This window comes from Carcharodon carcharias, chromosome 21 (assembly GCF_017639515.1).
Source record: "Carcharodon carcharias isolate sCarCar2 chromosome 21, sCarCar2.pri, whole genome shotgun sequence".
Taxonomy (NCBI): Eukaryota; Metazoa; Chordata; class Chondrichthyes; order Lamniformes; family Lamnidae; genus Carcharodon; species Carcharodon carcharias.
In genome coordinates, this window is record NC_054487.1 from 70597381 (window position 1) to 70612640 (window position 15260).

Sequence of the window (15260 nt, forward strand, 5' to 3'; positions counted from 1 at the left end):
CCAGTTAAGAGTTAAACATTGGGGTGAGACACTTACAACAGATTGGTTTCCTTCCCTAAATTAGTCAATCAGCTTCATTATTACAACAATCCAACACTTTAATGGGCACTTTTACTGATTTTCCACATTCTTAACAGTCGGTCAAACTTGCTCCCTGGGCAGGAAATTGATCACTGAAGTCAGAGATGCTCTGACTAAAACTCCACAGAGTGGGAAAAAAATCTCAAATGATGGGTTCTGCCCCCTGTGGGACAGGCCAGTTAAAATTGTGCACTTGATGTTCAAAAAGTTGGGAGGGCATTATGGAAATTGAGTTCTCTCAGTCATTCAGTGGGAGGAGCAGATTTCTTGTTGGGCCAAAACCTGGAATGTAAAGCAAGATAATTGACAATCGTTTCTGGTTTTATAAGAATAACTACTATGCTAGTTTCTGTGCTTGTACTACCAGATACAAAAGTCGAGCAACCTACAGGTTACAGCAAATGCCCCGATGATGATGTCTTCGTGTATCTTGCAAAGAATTACTCTTATAGCCACGAAAGCATGTTCAGTGGAGACGAATGTCAGAATACCCCATATTTCCAGGATGGAATTACCAACGGAGCTGAGTGGTATCATTTTTCAGGTAAACCTTATGTGGCTGAATTGTTTATAAATCACATTATGAAAGAACCATGAAAGAGAATTGTTAGTAAGCAGATTGATAACTTGCTTATTATTGAAGAAATGATCAAAATTCCTGCTCATTTTCAATACCTCATCTCTGTCCCTTTTAGATTATCCTGAAACAAATCAAGTTTTGTAATCCATTCAAATCTTGTTCACCTCTATGGGATGAAAAGTTAGTATTGTTTGGTGATTTTCTTTATTTTGGGCATAAAACGGCTGTAGTAAATTTAGTATTGCATAGGCTCAAATGCAATTTGTTTGTGCACTGAGACCACTGCTAAATTGATTCCTGGACCCTTTCATCTAATTTGACTGCCCCATAAAAAGCAGGCAGCCCAGCTCAACATTAGCTGGACTATGAGCAGCCTAATCTAAGGCCCTGAAGTGATTGCTGGAGGCTGCTACCTCCATACAAATCTGGGAAGAGCAGAACGTTCCTCCAGCCCTGCAGTACTACTCCAGTCTGCAGCCATGTTTCGATATTCCCTACCTATCATTTTGATGACAATTACAAAAACCTTCCCATTGGATCATCAGACACAATGGAACAACAACAAACAGTTGTATTTATATAGTCACTTTAACATAATGAAATGTCCCATGATGCTTCACAGGGGTATTATAAACCAGATTTGACCAAGCCACTTAAGGAGATATGAGGACAAATGACTAAAAGGTTGGCCAAAGTGGTAGATTATAAAGATGGTCTTAAAGGAGGAAAATGAGGCAGAGTGGCAGAGAGTTTAAGGGAGGGATTTACAGAGCTTAGGACCTAGGCAGCTGAAGTCATGGCCATTAATGATGGAATCACTAAAATCAGGGATGACCAACAGGCCAGAATTAGAGGAGTGCAGATATCTTGTAGGGCTAGAGGAGATTATAGAGATAGAGAGAGGCCAGGCCATGGAAGAATTTGAAAACATGGATGAAAATTTTAGAATTGAAGTATTGTTTAACCAGGAGCCAGTGTAGGCCAGCGAGCACAAGGGCGATGGATGAATGGCATTCGGTTCAAGTTTGGACATGGGTCACAGATTTTTGAGTGACCTCAAGTTTACAGAAGGTGGAATGTGGCAGGATCGACAGATGGTTAGGTCAGTCAAGTCACAAGGTAACAAAGGCATGGATGAGGGTTTCAGCAACAGAACAGCTGAAGCAGGGCTAGAGATGGGTGATGTTATGGAGGTGGGAATTGGCAGCCTTTGTGATGACATGCATATATAGTTGAATATTCATTTTGAGCTCAAATATGACACCAAGGTTGTGAACAGTTTAGTTCAGCCTCAAATAGTTGCCATGCAGAGGGATGGAATCAGTGGTGAGGGGACGGAGTTTGTGGCAGAGACTGAAGACAATACCTTCAGTCATCCCTATATTTAATCGGAAGGAATTTCTGCACAACTAGTGCTGGATGTTGGCTAAGTAGTCTGATAATTTAGGGACAGGGGAGGGGTTGTGAGAGGTGGTGCTGAGGTAGAGCTAGGTGTCTTCAGCATACACGTGAAAGCTGACGTGTTTTTGTATGATGTTGCCGAGGGGCAGCAATGAGAAATAGGAGCGCACCAAAGATAGATCCTCGGGTGATGCCAGAGTTAACTGTATGGGAATGGGAAGTGAAAAGCCGTGGATGCCGATTCTCCAACTGTGATTACGGAGATAAGAATAGAACCCAGCTGGACAATGGTGGAGGAGTATAGTGTGATCAACTGTCAAAGGCTGCAGACAGGTTGAGAAGGACGAGGAGGGATAGTTTACATTTGTCACAGTTGTATAGGATGTCAGGTGTGACTTTGATTAGAGGTGATTTGGTACTGTGGCAATAACTCGGAGTCATTTTATGGGATTGAGAATAAACTAGGAAGAAATATTAAAGCAGACAGTAAGAGCTTCTAAAAGTATATGAAGAGGGCAGCAAAAGTAAATGTTAGTCCCTTAGAGAATGAGACTGGGGAATTAGTAATGGGAAGCAAGGAAATCGCAGTGGTTTTGAACAAGTATCTGTCTTCGTGGCAAAAGACACCAAGAGCATCCTAATAATAGTAGAACTTCGGGGGGGGGGGTGGGGGGGGGTAACGGTAGGAGGAACTTAAAACAATCATTATCAGTATAAAAAAAGTACTAGGCGAACATTTGTGACTCAAGGTTGATAAGTGCCCTGGACCTGATGGCCTGCATACAAGGTCCTAAAAGTGATGATTGCAAGGATGGTGAACGCATTGGTTGTAATCTCCCAAATTCCCTAGATTCTGAAAAGGTCCTAGCGGATTGGAAAACTGCAAATGTAACACCATTATTCAAGAGGGGAGGGAGACAGAAAACAAGAAACTATAGGCCAGTTAGCCTAACATCTGTCACTGGGAAATGCTAGAATCCATTACAGTAGTAAGGAAGCAGCAGCAGGACATTTAGGAAATCATAATACAATCAGGCAGAGTCAATATGGTTTTATGAAAGGGAAATTGTGTTTGACTAATTTATTAGTATTCTTTGAGAATGTAATGAGCAGGGTGGATAAAGGGGAAGCAGCATATGTAAAGTATTTGGATTTCCAAAAGGCATTCAGTAACCTACCCTGTGAACTTTTGTTCTCACACCCATACAATTTTCTGGTCATCAGGAAAACTGATCACCACAAGGTTTTTTGTTGAAGCGAGAGAGCATTCAATAGTGTTGATTAGTTAATGTCACAGCAAAAGGAGTGGAATTACTCATTGTGGACCTGTTGGGAATGTCTAATGTGGTGAGCTTGTTTAAGAACAGAAGAACATAAGGGAAATGAACCTTCTCCAACATTACATAAGGTTGTGCTGGATTATTTATTGCACAAGATAAGAGCTCATGATGTTGCGGGTAACATATTAACATGGATAATGGATTGGCCAGCTGATAAAGAGTTGGGATAAGTGGGTCATTTTCAGGTTGGCAAACTGTAACTAGTGAAGTGTTACAGGGATCTGTGCTGGGATGATTTTGATGAAAGGGCAGTACTATATTGACTTGGATAATGATTTCACTTTGGTAGGGAGAGTAGAAAAACAAATTATTATTTATATAGAGAGAGACTGCAGAATGCTGGGGTACAGAGGGATATGGGTGTCTCCTTTGTTACAAAAGCAGCCAGTGTTATTCGCTGAGCAAGCCAAATCCCAGAGGGAAACTTGTCTTACTAATCATAATCTTTTTATTGAAAACAAGGGGAAAACTACTAATCCCAGAAGCCCAGTAACTTTTAGGATTTTAAAATTAAAAGATCTATTAATAAGAAAAAGAAAATTAAACACACAAGATTAAAAATAACACAGTTAAAACAATCTTACAAAACATTCCCTCCCCAAAAAAACCTACTTGGTCAAAACACACAAGTAAACTACTTGGCAACAGCTCCCTTATAGATTTTCACCATAAGGATCCAGTAATATTACCAAAGGCAAAAACTGCTGCTGCTTTAATAAATTATACCACTCGGCTTCTCACTCTCTTCCACTCTACTATGGGGCAGCGTTTTACATCCCGCAGGCAGGCGCGTACCTGACCCGAATGGATGTAAAATCGTACGAGAAGATGACAGGTGAGCGTCCCGACATCATTGTGAGTTCACGCGACATCATTGTGCATTCACGTGATATTCCACTCGGCGGGCACGCACAAAAGTCGGAAGCATGCCCGCTGACAATTAAGTGGGCAATTAAGCCCATTGACAGAACAATTGTCTGTGATTTTTCCTGGCCCATACAACCTTTTGATTGGTGGATGGGTCAATCAGCCAGGTGACCTTTACATTTTTCTTTAAACCTCATTCAAGGGTGGGACGAAATCTCTGTTATGGAATAAAATAAAAATATCAGTGGACAGCATTTTTATGAGATATGTTTTTCAGGTGCGCGATTGTGATTCATGGACATATTTTTGCAGCTTTTTACACCTTTTATTTAATTATTTGCAGCTCTGCAGCTTCCTGAGGCAGCTGTCTGCCTTCAGGGAGCTCTCTCACAGCACTCACCTGAGCCCGTGGTGATGACATCACCTGCCCTCTTCCTGCACCCACCCCGGCAGCGCTGAGATTTTCAGTGCGTGTTTTACGCTGGCTGGCCGTTAATTGGCCAGTTAGTGTGAAATTGAGGTTGGGGGCCAATCACGGTTGGTGGTCTGTTTCCCAGTTGCTCCCAGGCCTGCCGATCGCGTACACCTGCGAAGGGTAAAATTCAGGTCTTGGGACTGAAGGAATTTCAGAAACAGACTGTTTTCTGAAAACAAAGACTTTTCTGGCTTGAAATTGGATGGCTGCTTCAAATTTACAACATTTTTTAGCACTGGGCTGGTCTCAGGACATCTGCCCCACACAGCCTACATAACGCAATTAAACATCTTTCCTTAAATATCCTTTTCCCTTTTGATCTTAGCCTCCATTGTTCTGAGCACCTCAATTTCCCAAAATATAAAAATCTTTCATGTTTTTCTTTGCCTTCACTTTTGGGTAAAATAAAATTTAATAACCTTCCCTCGTTTACTTATGAAACCTTTGTAAGTTGTAAAAGTCCCTTGTCACTTCTAAACTCCCTTTGTCATTTAATGGCTGAAAAGTCAAGTTCCACTCATCTTATAATGCAAATTTCAAATCCAACCTTTTTACTTGTACATTCAACTTCACCATACCCTCCCATTATAAATGCATGCATCCAGCACTTTTACTTTTCATCTCTCTGCTCCCACAGACAAGCTGTCTTTACTAACCTTCCCCCAGTTTAATTACACACGCACGCAGCCTTCTTTACAGAATACCGCCATATTCCCAAATATATTTTTAAAAATAACATCATCTTCACACCTTACGTGAAACACAAAAGGTTAGCATGGGGAGGTTAGCATGTAGGTACAGCATGTAATTAGGAAGGCAAATAGAATGTTGTCTTTTATTACAAGAGGGATGGACTTTAAAAGTAAGGAGTCTTGCTACAACTGTACAGGTCATTGGTGAGACTGCACTTAGAATACTGTGTACAGTTTTGCTCTCCTTATTTAAGGAGGAAAATACTTCCATTGGAGGCAGTTCAGAGAAGGTTCACTAGGTTGCTTTTTGGGATGAAGGAGTTGTCTTATGTGGAAAGGTTGAGCAAGTTGGGCCTATACTCTTTGGACTTTGGAAGTATGAGAGATAAGATTTTTTAAACACATAAGATTCCACAGGGCTTTAACAGAGTAGATGCTGAGAGAATGTTTCCCCTCGTGGGGGAACCGAGAATTAGGGGGCATAATTTCAGAATAAGGGGTTGTCCACTTAAGGTGGAGGTGAGGAGGATTTTCTTCTCAGGGTCTTGAATCATTGAAATTCTCTACCCCAGAGAATTGTGGAGACTGGGTCATTGAATATATTTAAGGCTGAGATAGACAGATTTTCAAACTATAGTCAAGAGTTATGGGGAACAGACAGGAAAGTAGAATCGAAGCCAAGATCAGATCAATCATCGACCATGGTGGAGAAGGCTTGAGTGGCCATATGCTCCTATTTCTTATGTTTTTAAGCAAACTGAGTGAACATCAGACTCACCGCATGAGATATTCCCAACAGGTCCACAATGAGCAAGTCCATTCCTTTTGCTATTAAGTTTATTGATCAAAACTATTGATCACTCTGTGGTAATCAGCTTTCCTGTTGTACGGGTGTAAGAAAAAGTTCACAGCCAGGGTCAAAGTTTATAAAGGTCCATGAGAATAAATACTCCTTCCTGAATCCCATTTTGACAACTGCTGGTTGGTATGGGGTGTGGGGGCTGGGGTGTGGGCATCATAACTGAACCTGAACTTGTCCATAGCTGGAGGGCTGGAATAGTGATCTGGTTAATTGTCCCCTCCCTAACCTGGGGGAACTGAGGCCAGTTTTAGCACTTGTTTAGCTTGCTCAGCTAAAACTTGGACTTTCCTGATCTTTGTGACTTATTTTCTCCATAAATACACTCAATGAAACTGTTTTAAAAAGAAAAACTTGGTGATCCCAGTGATTCATTTCCCTAATTTTGAAGGATGGCATTTGTGTCTTTATTGAGGCTTATTATTGAGCAGACAATTTGTCCATTTACCATTGATGTATTCCAGTTGTAAAGCTATTTTTGCATTACCAGTGATGTGTTCCCAGAATGAAATATGCACACAAGTATTTAGTGTCTTCTGTTAATCACTTGTTGGTTTTTAATGTATATTTAAATAAATATTTTAAGCATACAAAAGACTAAACAAATATCATAACTATTATTCAACTTGTATTATTAACTCCTAAAATTGGCTTTTAAACCTTTTTCCATTAGGTGGAATGCAAGACTTCAACTACGTTTTGGGACAGTGTTTTGAACTAACTGTAGAGCTGTCTTGCTGTAAAAATCCACCACCAGAATATCTGGTGGAATACTGGAATGAAAATGAACAGTCCCTGATTAATTTCCTCAAACTTGTTCACCTAGGTATGTGCAAGTTCTCATCCTATTTTACACATGCTCGTGGCAACAATAATAATATATACAGTTGAGACTGTGTAACTGTCAAATTTATTTTGTCATAAACTGCATGTCTTATAAGTTCAAAGGACCAAATCTATTATGTAATATTCTAACTCATTTTATCCTATTAGTGGCCAATTTTGCGTCTACTCATCTTTAATTAGTTACAGATCTAAATAGCCACTGAATATTCAAACCTATACACCCAGACTAAGTAGAACTTCCCAATGGTCTAGAAACATTCAGTAGTAATCTATAGTCTGACCTACATGTACTTACATGCCATATATTTTCATCATTTTCTGTGTAAAGCATCTTCTTGTTGTTCTTGTTTGGTGCTCATTTGTTTTGTAACATTGATTAATCTTTTCTTCCTGTACTTTTGGGCTTGAAACTAGATTCAAGGTCAAAGTTGAATACTCTGCCTCTTTAATAATTTTATTGTGCTGTAACTAATGATTCTGCTCTGCTCCCTATGGGGGTACAGATGTGATGATCTTTCAACACACTTGGACCCGGATTTTTCTGCGCTATCCCTTTCAAGTTGGTTAGTGGCAGAGACAGTGGGGAAATCAGGTGGTTAGGCCTATCACCCCCACTCACCTGGGCCTACGTTTTACCCCTTCCACCCCACCCAACCCCCACCCCTGCAATTTCAGGGGAAAAACCCTCAGCCTTTACAGTTCTGCTGCATGCAAATTGAAATTCAGTGTACTTATTGGTCTCTGTTACTGAACACACTGAGCTAGGGACTAGGAGAGAACATACAAATTAGGAACAGGAGGTGGCCATTCAGCTGCTCGAGCCTGCTCTGCCATTCAATAAGATCATGGCTGATCTGATTGTGGCCTCAACTCTACTTTCCTTCTTACCCCGATAACCTTTAACTCCCTTGTCAATCAAGAATCTATCTAATTCAGTCTTAAAAATATTCATTGACCCGGACTCTACCACTCTCTGGGGAAGAGAGTTTTATAGTCTCGTGACTCTCTAAGAGAAAAAATTTCCCTTCATCTCTGTCATAAATGGGAGACTCCTTATTTTTAATCTGGGTCCCCTAGTTCCTCCCACAAGGGGAAATATCCTTTCAGCACCCCACCCCCTGCCAAGGCCCCTCAAGATCTTGTATGTTTCAGTAAGATTGCCTCTCATCTTTCTAAACTCCAATGGATACAGGCCCAACCTTTAACAATGTAACGTTTTGAAATCAGAAATTTAAAAAAAAATACAAGAAATCTCCCAGAATTAGAGATCCAGGAGACTAGAGAGAATGAAGAAAATCTGTATTACTTAGAAGGTTGTATTGGAGAAATTAATGGGATTGAAGGTTGATAAGTTCCTGGGATCTGATGACCTACGTCCCAGAATGTTGAAGGAGGTAACTATGGAGATAGTGGATGCATTGACGATCATCTTCCAAAATTCTACAGATTCTGAAATGGTTCTTGCAGATTGGAAGATAGCCAATGTCGTGCCGCTATTTAAGAAGGGAGGGAGAGACAAAACAGAGAACTATAGACCTTACATCAGTAGTAGGGAGAATGCTTGAATCTATTCTAAGGGATGTGATAAATGGACACTTGGATAATAATGATCTGACTGGGGCGTAGTCAACTTGGATTTATGAATGGTAAATCATGTTTGACGAACCTGTTGGAAGTTTTTTGAGGATGTCACTAACAGAATTGGTAAAGGGGAATCGGTGGATGTAGTATACTTGGGGCAGGACTTTTACCTCATCGGGTAGGTGCGGCGGGCGGGTCCGAGAGAGGCCATAAAATCAACCCCCGCCCATGATCGGGCCCCGACTGCGACTTCACACTGGCTGGCCAACTAACAGCCGGCCAGCCTGAATCATGTGCTGCAACGCTCAGCGCTGCCTGGGTGGAGGGGGAGGAGGGTGAGCACTGAACTCAGCGCATGCGCGCGGGTGCGCTGACAGAGAGCTTCCTGAAGGCACAGACCTGCCTCAAGGAGCTGAAGATTTTTATTTTTTAAAAATAAACAATTGGAAAAATAAGGAAAACGTCCCCTCGTGAGCAGGGACATGTTAAAAATGAATTTTTTAAAAGCTTTTTTTATAATCACTGGTCAAAACCTCTTCCCGCCCGTGGATGAGGTTTCACAAAAATTGCAAAGGTCACTTGGCCTATTCGCTTGCCCACCAACCAACAAGCAAAAAAACCCTCCATTTAATTAATTGATTAAGGGCCTTAGTAGGCCTCTTAATTGTCGGCGGGCATGCTGCCACCTCTCGCACACGCCCACCAAGCAAAATATTGTGAGAATGCGCGATGACACGGGACACTTGCCCAATGGCATTGTGCACTATTTTTGTCCTGTTTGGGTTGGGCACACACCTGCCTGATGAGGGAAAACTTCTGCCCTTGGATATCCATAAGGCTTTTGATAAAGTCCGCCACAGGAAGTTGGTTAGCAAAGTTAGAGCACATGGGATAGGCAGGCAGGAAGCAGAGAACAGGAATAACAAGTTCATTCTCACACTGCCAGGCAGTGACTAGTGGGGTACCATAGGGATCAGTACTCGGGCCCCAACTGTTCACAATATATATCAATGATTTGGAAGTGGGGGCCAAATATAATGTTTCCAAGTTTGTGGATAACAGAAAGCTAGGTGGGAATGTGTGTTGTGAGGAAGATGCAAAGCAGATTCAAGAGGGTTTGGACAGACTTAGTGAATGGGCAAGAAGATGGCAGATGGAATATAATGTGGAAAAATGTGAGGTTATCCACTTTGGTAGGAGGAACAGATGTGCAGAATATTTCTTAAATTCTAAGAGATTAGAAAGTGTAGATGTACAAAGGGACCTGAGCATCCTTGTCCAAAAGTCATTGAAAGCTAACATGCCGGTGCAGCAAGCGATCAGGAAGGCTAATCATATGTTGGCCTTTATCGTGAGAGGTTTTGAGTACAGGAATAGTGAAGTCTTGCTTCAATTGTATAGAACCTTGATAAACTGCACTTGGCGTACTGTGTGCTGTTTTGGTCCCCTTACCTTAGGAAGGATATTATTGGCATAGAGGGAGTGCAACGAAGGTTCATCAGACTTCACTGGGATGGCAGGATTGTTTTGTGAAGAGAGATTGAGGAAACTGGCCTGTATTCTCTAGAGTTTCGAAGAATGAGAAGTTATCTAATTGAAACCAGCAAAATACTTAAAGGGATAGAGAGGGTAGATGCAGGTATGATGTTTCCCTTGACTGGGGAGTCTAGAAGCAATGGAAACAATTTCAAAAATAAGGGGGAAACCACTTGGGACTGAGATGAGGAGAATTATTTTTACTCAGAGGGTGTGAATCTTTGGAATCCTCTATCCCTGAGGGCCGTGGAAGCTCAGTCATTGAGCATGTTTAAAGTAGAGATTGACAGATTTCTAAATGCCAGTGATGTAAAGGGTTATGGGGAGAGTGTGGGAAAAAGACATTGAAGTGGGTGATCAGCCATGCTCATATTGAATGGCAGAGCAGGTTCGATGGACTGAATGGTCTACTCCTTCTATGTTCCTAAGTTCAAGCAGCATCTGTGGAGAGAGAAACCGATAATGTTATTCTTTGGTACTGCTCTGCCTCCTTTGGTTTCCCCCTCTTCAGGAACTGCAGCAGCAATGGGCATCCATCAGGGAGATCTTCCTGTACAACTAATGACCCCCCAACTTAGAAAAAAGAGCTGAGGCCACTGCAGGGTCAATGCAGCATGAGGCAGTAATCCCACTCCAACCTGGGATGTTTGGAAGAAAATCCTGACCTGTGTTTCTATAGTTGTTGTCTATAGTTTGTACACATGGATGTTAAGGCTATCAAGTTTTCTTTTCCACTTTCAATTTTTTTTCTTAATTTTTAAAATTAGGATAGACTTAAGCTGAAACAAAAGTCTTCAGTTACAACAAGGCATGCTGTGTAGTCGATTTTAAGATTTGTACTGGGTTGAGAGTAACACTTCCCTTGGAATTTGAATACTGTTCAGAGTTTCAGCCACAATCATCTCGGGGAGTCTCCCCATTGTGGGGGGGGGGCTGAGCGGGAGTGGGCGTGGAGCCAATCACCACCTGTGATTGGCTGCGCGCTGCCATTTTACGTAGGCGAGCCAATTAAGGCCCACCCAATGTGACAATGTGTGCCCAGTGCTACCTGTGTGGGTGGGGGGAGGAGGGAGAATCAGGGCCTGTGCTCAGAAATCTACCTGAGGCAGCTCCGTGCCACAGCAAGATTAAATGCAATTGTAAAGTTGTTTTAAAAAAAAAAGAAAATTATTCAGACATGTGCCCTCATGTGACAATGTCAGATGAGCTGAGACATGTTTATGAATTTTGATTAAAAATTTTATTTCATTAATAAATCCTTCATGAAACCTCATCCCGCCCGTGGATGAGGTTTCATGAAAAATGAGAAGGCCGCCTGGGCTCTTCGCCTGCACCCCCCCCCCCCCCCCCCCCCCCCACCGCAACCTTAAGGTTGGATGGGCAGCTTTCGCAATTGGTTTAATTGTTTTAGTAATGGTGTTAACAAGCCTCTGACAGTTTGGCGGGTGTGGAGCCAACTCTGGTGCGTGGCCGCTGAACGGAAGATCAGAATGTCGCACGGTGACATCGAGACACACGCCCGACCTCACCGCGCGTCATTTTATGCGCCAGCGTGCAGGGCCTGTCCCCGCACGCCTAACAGAAGATTCTGCCCATTGAGTTTCAAACTGCTATCTATCTAATTCTGCCACAGGAGTAGGAGGAAATGTTTGGAAGATTCCAGGTTAACAGGAGAAACTGTACCATAGCTGTACCCATTTCCTTAGGAAGGTTGTAGTAGACATCATGCACACAGTAGTTATGACCAACCAGTAGTTATCCTTGAAAATCTACTTTATGATTTATTTTTAAAATCATTTCCATTTACACAGGTATAAAAGGTCAAGTCATGAACATGGATGGTGCTCCCATAGAAAATGCAATTGTAGAGGTTCATGGTCGAGAACATATCATTCCTTTTCGAACTAATAAATGGGGAGAATATTACAGACCCCTGTTACCTGGATTATATACCCTGAATGTAAGTTCAATTTACTGTCATTATTCTTGTGCCCAGCTACATTTATCTTGCTGTATTTATAACAAATGCATTAAGGCACAGGAAATAATATCACAGTTCGGCTCACCTTGTGCAAAGATGAACTGCCACTCAATAGGTAATATTCACTGCCAGGCAACATAGCATTTACACTGAGATGCAGTGCAGACTTTGTCCTGTAACTTTTAGTTTTTAAAAAGCGTCTACATAAACTGGTAACACATCCAAGGCCGAATGTCCTGAGACCTTGAGTCCCTGGTAGGACTTTGCACGTAGTGAGTGGCTTCGTGGGAAATTCTGGATGTACTTCCAGTGACATGGGGTCTCAGAAAATCATACCCAAAACGTTGAAAGGGTATTGCTAATTCCCTTAAGAACACTTACGGATTGAAGACCATTTGCCTTGAAATAAAATCTGTGTAGAATTTTGCAACATAAATGGAGGCCATTCAGCCTATTGGGCTTGTACTGGCTCTTTGAAACAGCCATTCCAGAACAATCATTTCTCAATTGAAGAAACTAGATTTACAAGGTCTACTCCTTTTACGCAAAAAAACTGAGCCTTCAGTGCTATGAGCTTCAGCGAGATATGTTGATTTGCATTATTTTGTTTTTGAAAAGCACTTGAAAACAAACTGAAACAATCATCAGTACAACGAAGATCTTGAGTTTAATTGCAGTGAAATGCATTTTTGTGGTCTAATTTTCAGTTCTCAGTTTTAAAAAAAAAAAATGCCTGGAAAAAAGAGGGAGTGCAACGAAGGTTCACCAGACTAATCCTGAGGAAGGCGGGATTGTCTTGTGAGGAAAGATTGAGGAGTCTGGGCCTGTAGTTTCTAGAGTTTCAAAGAATGAGAGGTGATCTCATTGAAGTGTATAAAATTCTTTCAGGGCTTGACAAGGTAAATGCAGGAAGGATGTTTCCCTGGTTTGGGGAGGGGGGATCCAGAGGAAACAGTGTCAGGATAAGAGGGAGGCCATTTAGGACTGAGTTGAGGAGGAATTTCTTCAGAGGGTAATGAATCTTTGGAATTCTCTACCTCAGAGAGCTGTGAAGGCTTAGTTATTGAATATGTTCAAAGCAGAGGTTGATAGATTTCTAGATACCAATGACATCAAGGGATACGGAATATTGGGAGAAGATGGCATTGAGGTGGAAGATCAGCCATGATCTAGTTAAATGATGGAGCAGGCTCAAGGGGCCAAATAGCCTACTCCTGCATTCCCATGATCTGGAAAAAACGCTGGCTTAATTTTTGGGTTGCATCTCTTTAACACTGTTGAACATGCTGACATGCTGTCTGTAGGATCATATGTATAAGAACAGGAAAAAAATAATTGGTCTGTCCAATATGTCTTATCCAGCTTATGTGCGCCATCAAACTGCCACCAGCTCCACCCTCTGCAACCCCACAAATCATGCAATTGTCTGGAGATAAACAAAAAAATTGCAGGGAAATTTAGATCCGACAAAGGAATGTGAGCCAGTTTCAGAAATCTACACTAAATGTTTAACATAAAACGATAACCTGCCCTCCCATTCCATGCTTCAGTTACTTTATTAACTATGCTGCTTAAAATCTATCCATCCACAAAAAAAGCTTTCAGATTCAATTGCTGAAATTGCTGTAAATCACATGTGGAGTATTTTACTTGATCTCAAAGGAAAGCTTCTTGTTGCTGATTGTGATATCATAGAAAACTAATAAACCAAATCTTATAACTTTTTCTCTTTAAGGTCACTGTGCCAGGATTTGGATCAAACACAACTGAGCTGCAAGTTTTTAATAACATGGAAAATTTCTCTGCATTGGTCCTTAACTTTCATTTCAACATTAATACAACTGATGTGTCATCTCTTACTCAACAACAATATGGCACTGCTAATGGAATACAACAAAACACAATTTTGTTGATCTCAATTGTGATTTGCTCAGCTTTATTAATTAATGGATAGAGGTGTTCTGATGCTATAATTATAACCTACAACCAAATCTTGTTCCATAAAGTCTGTTCAGATTCTTGTATCTGCTAATTATAAATATTAATGTGACAATCAAAATAAGTCAGAACTGATGACATTTGAATAAGTATATTTTAAAATTTGGGTAAGATCAAATTTCACCTATAAGATGGAAGTTATGGAATTATACAATATTGTCATGGATTTATCATGTTGGTTTACTTAAAATCTTATTGATTACATTGGTTAACATAGCTGAGAATTTACAAACAACAATAGCACCATCTATAAGTATCTGAATGAGAAGTTTGAGAGTAAAGCTATGTGCTGTACCAGAATTTGTTTGAAAGAACTTGGGAAACTTTATCATTTCTCCCCCATATGCTTATGCATTTTCCCCTTAAATGCATCTGTGCTATTATCCTTGTTGCAGCGAGTTCCACTTTCTTATCACTCTTTGAGGTTTCTCGTGAATTCCCTTTTGGATTTATTAGTGACTATCTTACATTTTTGACCTCTAGTTTTAGACGGAGTCCAAAAGTGGAAACATCTCTATGCCTACCCTATTGAACCTTTTCATTATCAGGTCACCTCTCAGCCTTTTTTTTCCCTAGAGAAAAGAGCTCCACGCCTGTTCAGCCTTTCCTGATAAGTATACCCTCTCCGGTTCTGGTAGCATCGTTATGAATTGTTTTTGCACATTCCCCAATGTCTCTATAATGTTGAGACCAATACTGTGCACAGTAGGCCAAGTATGGCCTAACCAAGTTTTGACACACTTGCTGCCTTGTGATCAAAAATTGCAGTGCGATGATCTGCATTTTCACAGAACAAATTGTAAATGCAAGAGGAATAAGATGCAATACATGCAAATTCCATCACCTAATGACACAATTTCCTTCTACTTATTCTCAGGATGTGGCTGTTATTGGTGTTCTGGCATAGCAGCTCAGAAGTTTCAATACAGGCTGGGCACAAGTTAGTCCCTTTAAGTTACTGCTTGACTGAAAAGCAATTTCCAGGACATGCACACTTAAACAAATAGGCAGCACACAACAAAA

General features: G+C 41.1%; 1 protein-coding gene across 1 annotated transcript in view; it reads left to right on the top strand.

Annotated features, from left to right (window-relative positions):
* The window catches only part of LOC121293339 (carboxypeptidase M-like), a 63625-nt gene extending 49217 nt beyond the window's left edge, over nt 1–14408 (top strand). The window contains exons 6-9 of the mRNA XM_041216301.1: nt 449–625; nt 6969–7121; nt 12070–12218; nt 13975–14408. Of these exons, the coding sequence (XP_041072235.1) occupies nt 449–625; nt 6969–7121; nt 12070–12218; nt 13975–14193 (698 nt within the window). The 3' untranslated portion in view covers nt 14194–14408. The remainder of the gene's footprint in view (nt 1–448; nt 626–6968; nt 7122–12069; nt 12219–13974) is intronic.
* The last annotated feature ends 852 nt before the right edge of the window (nt 14409–15260 follow it).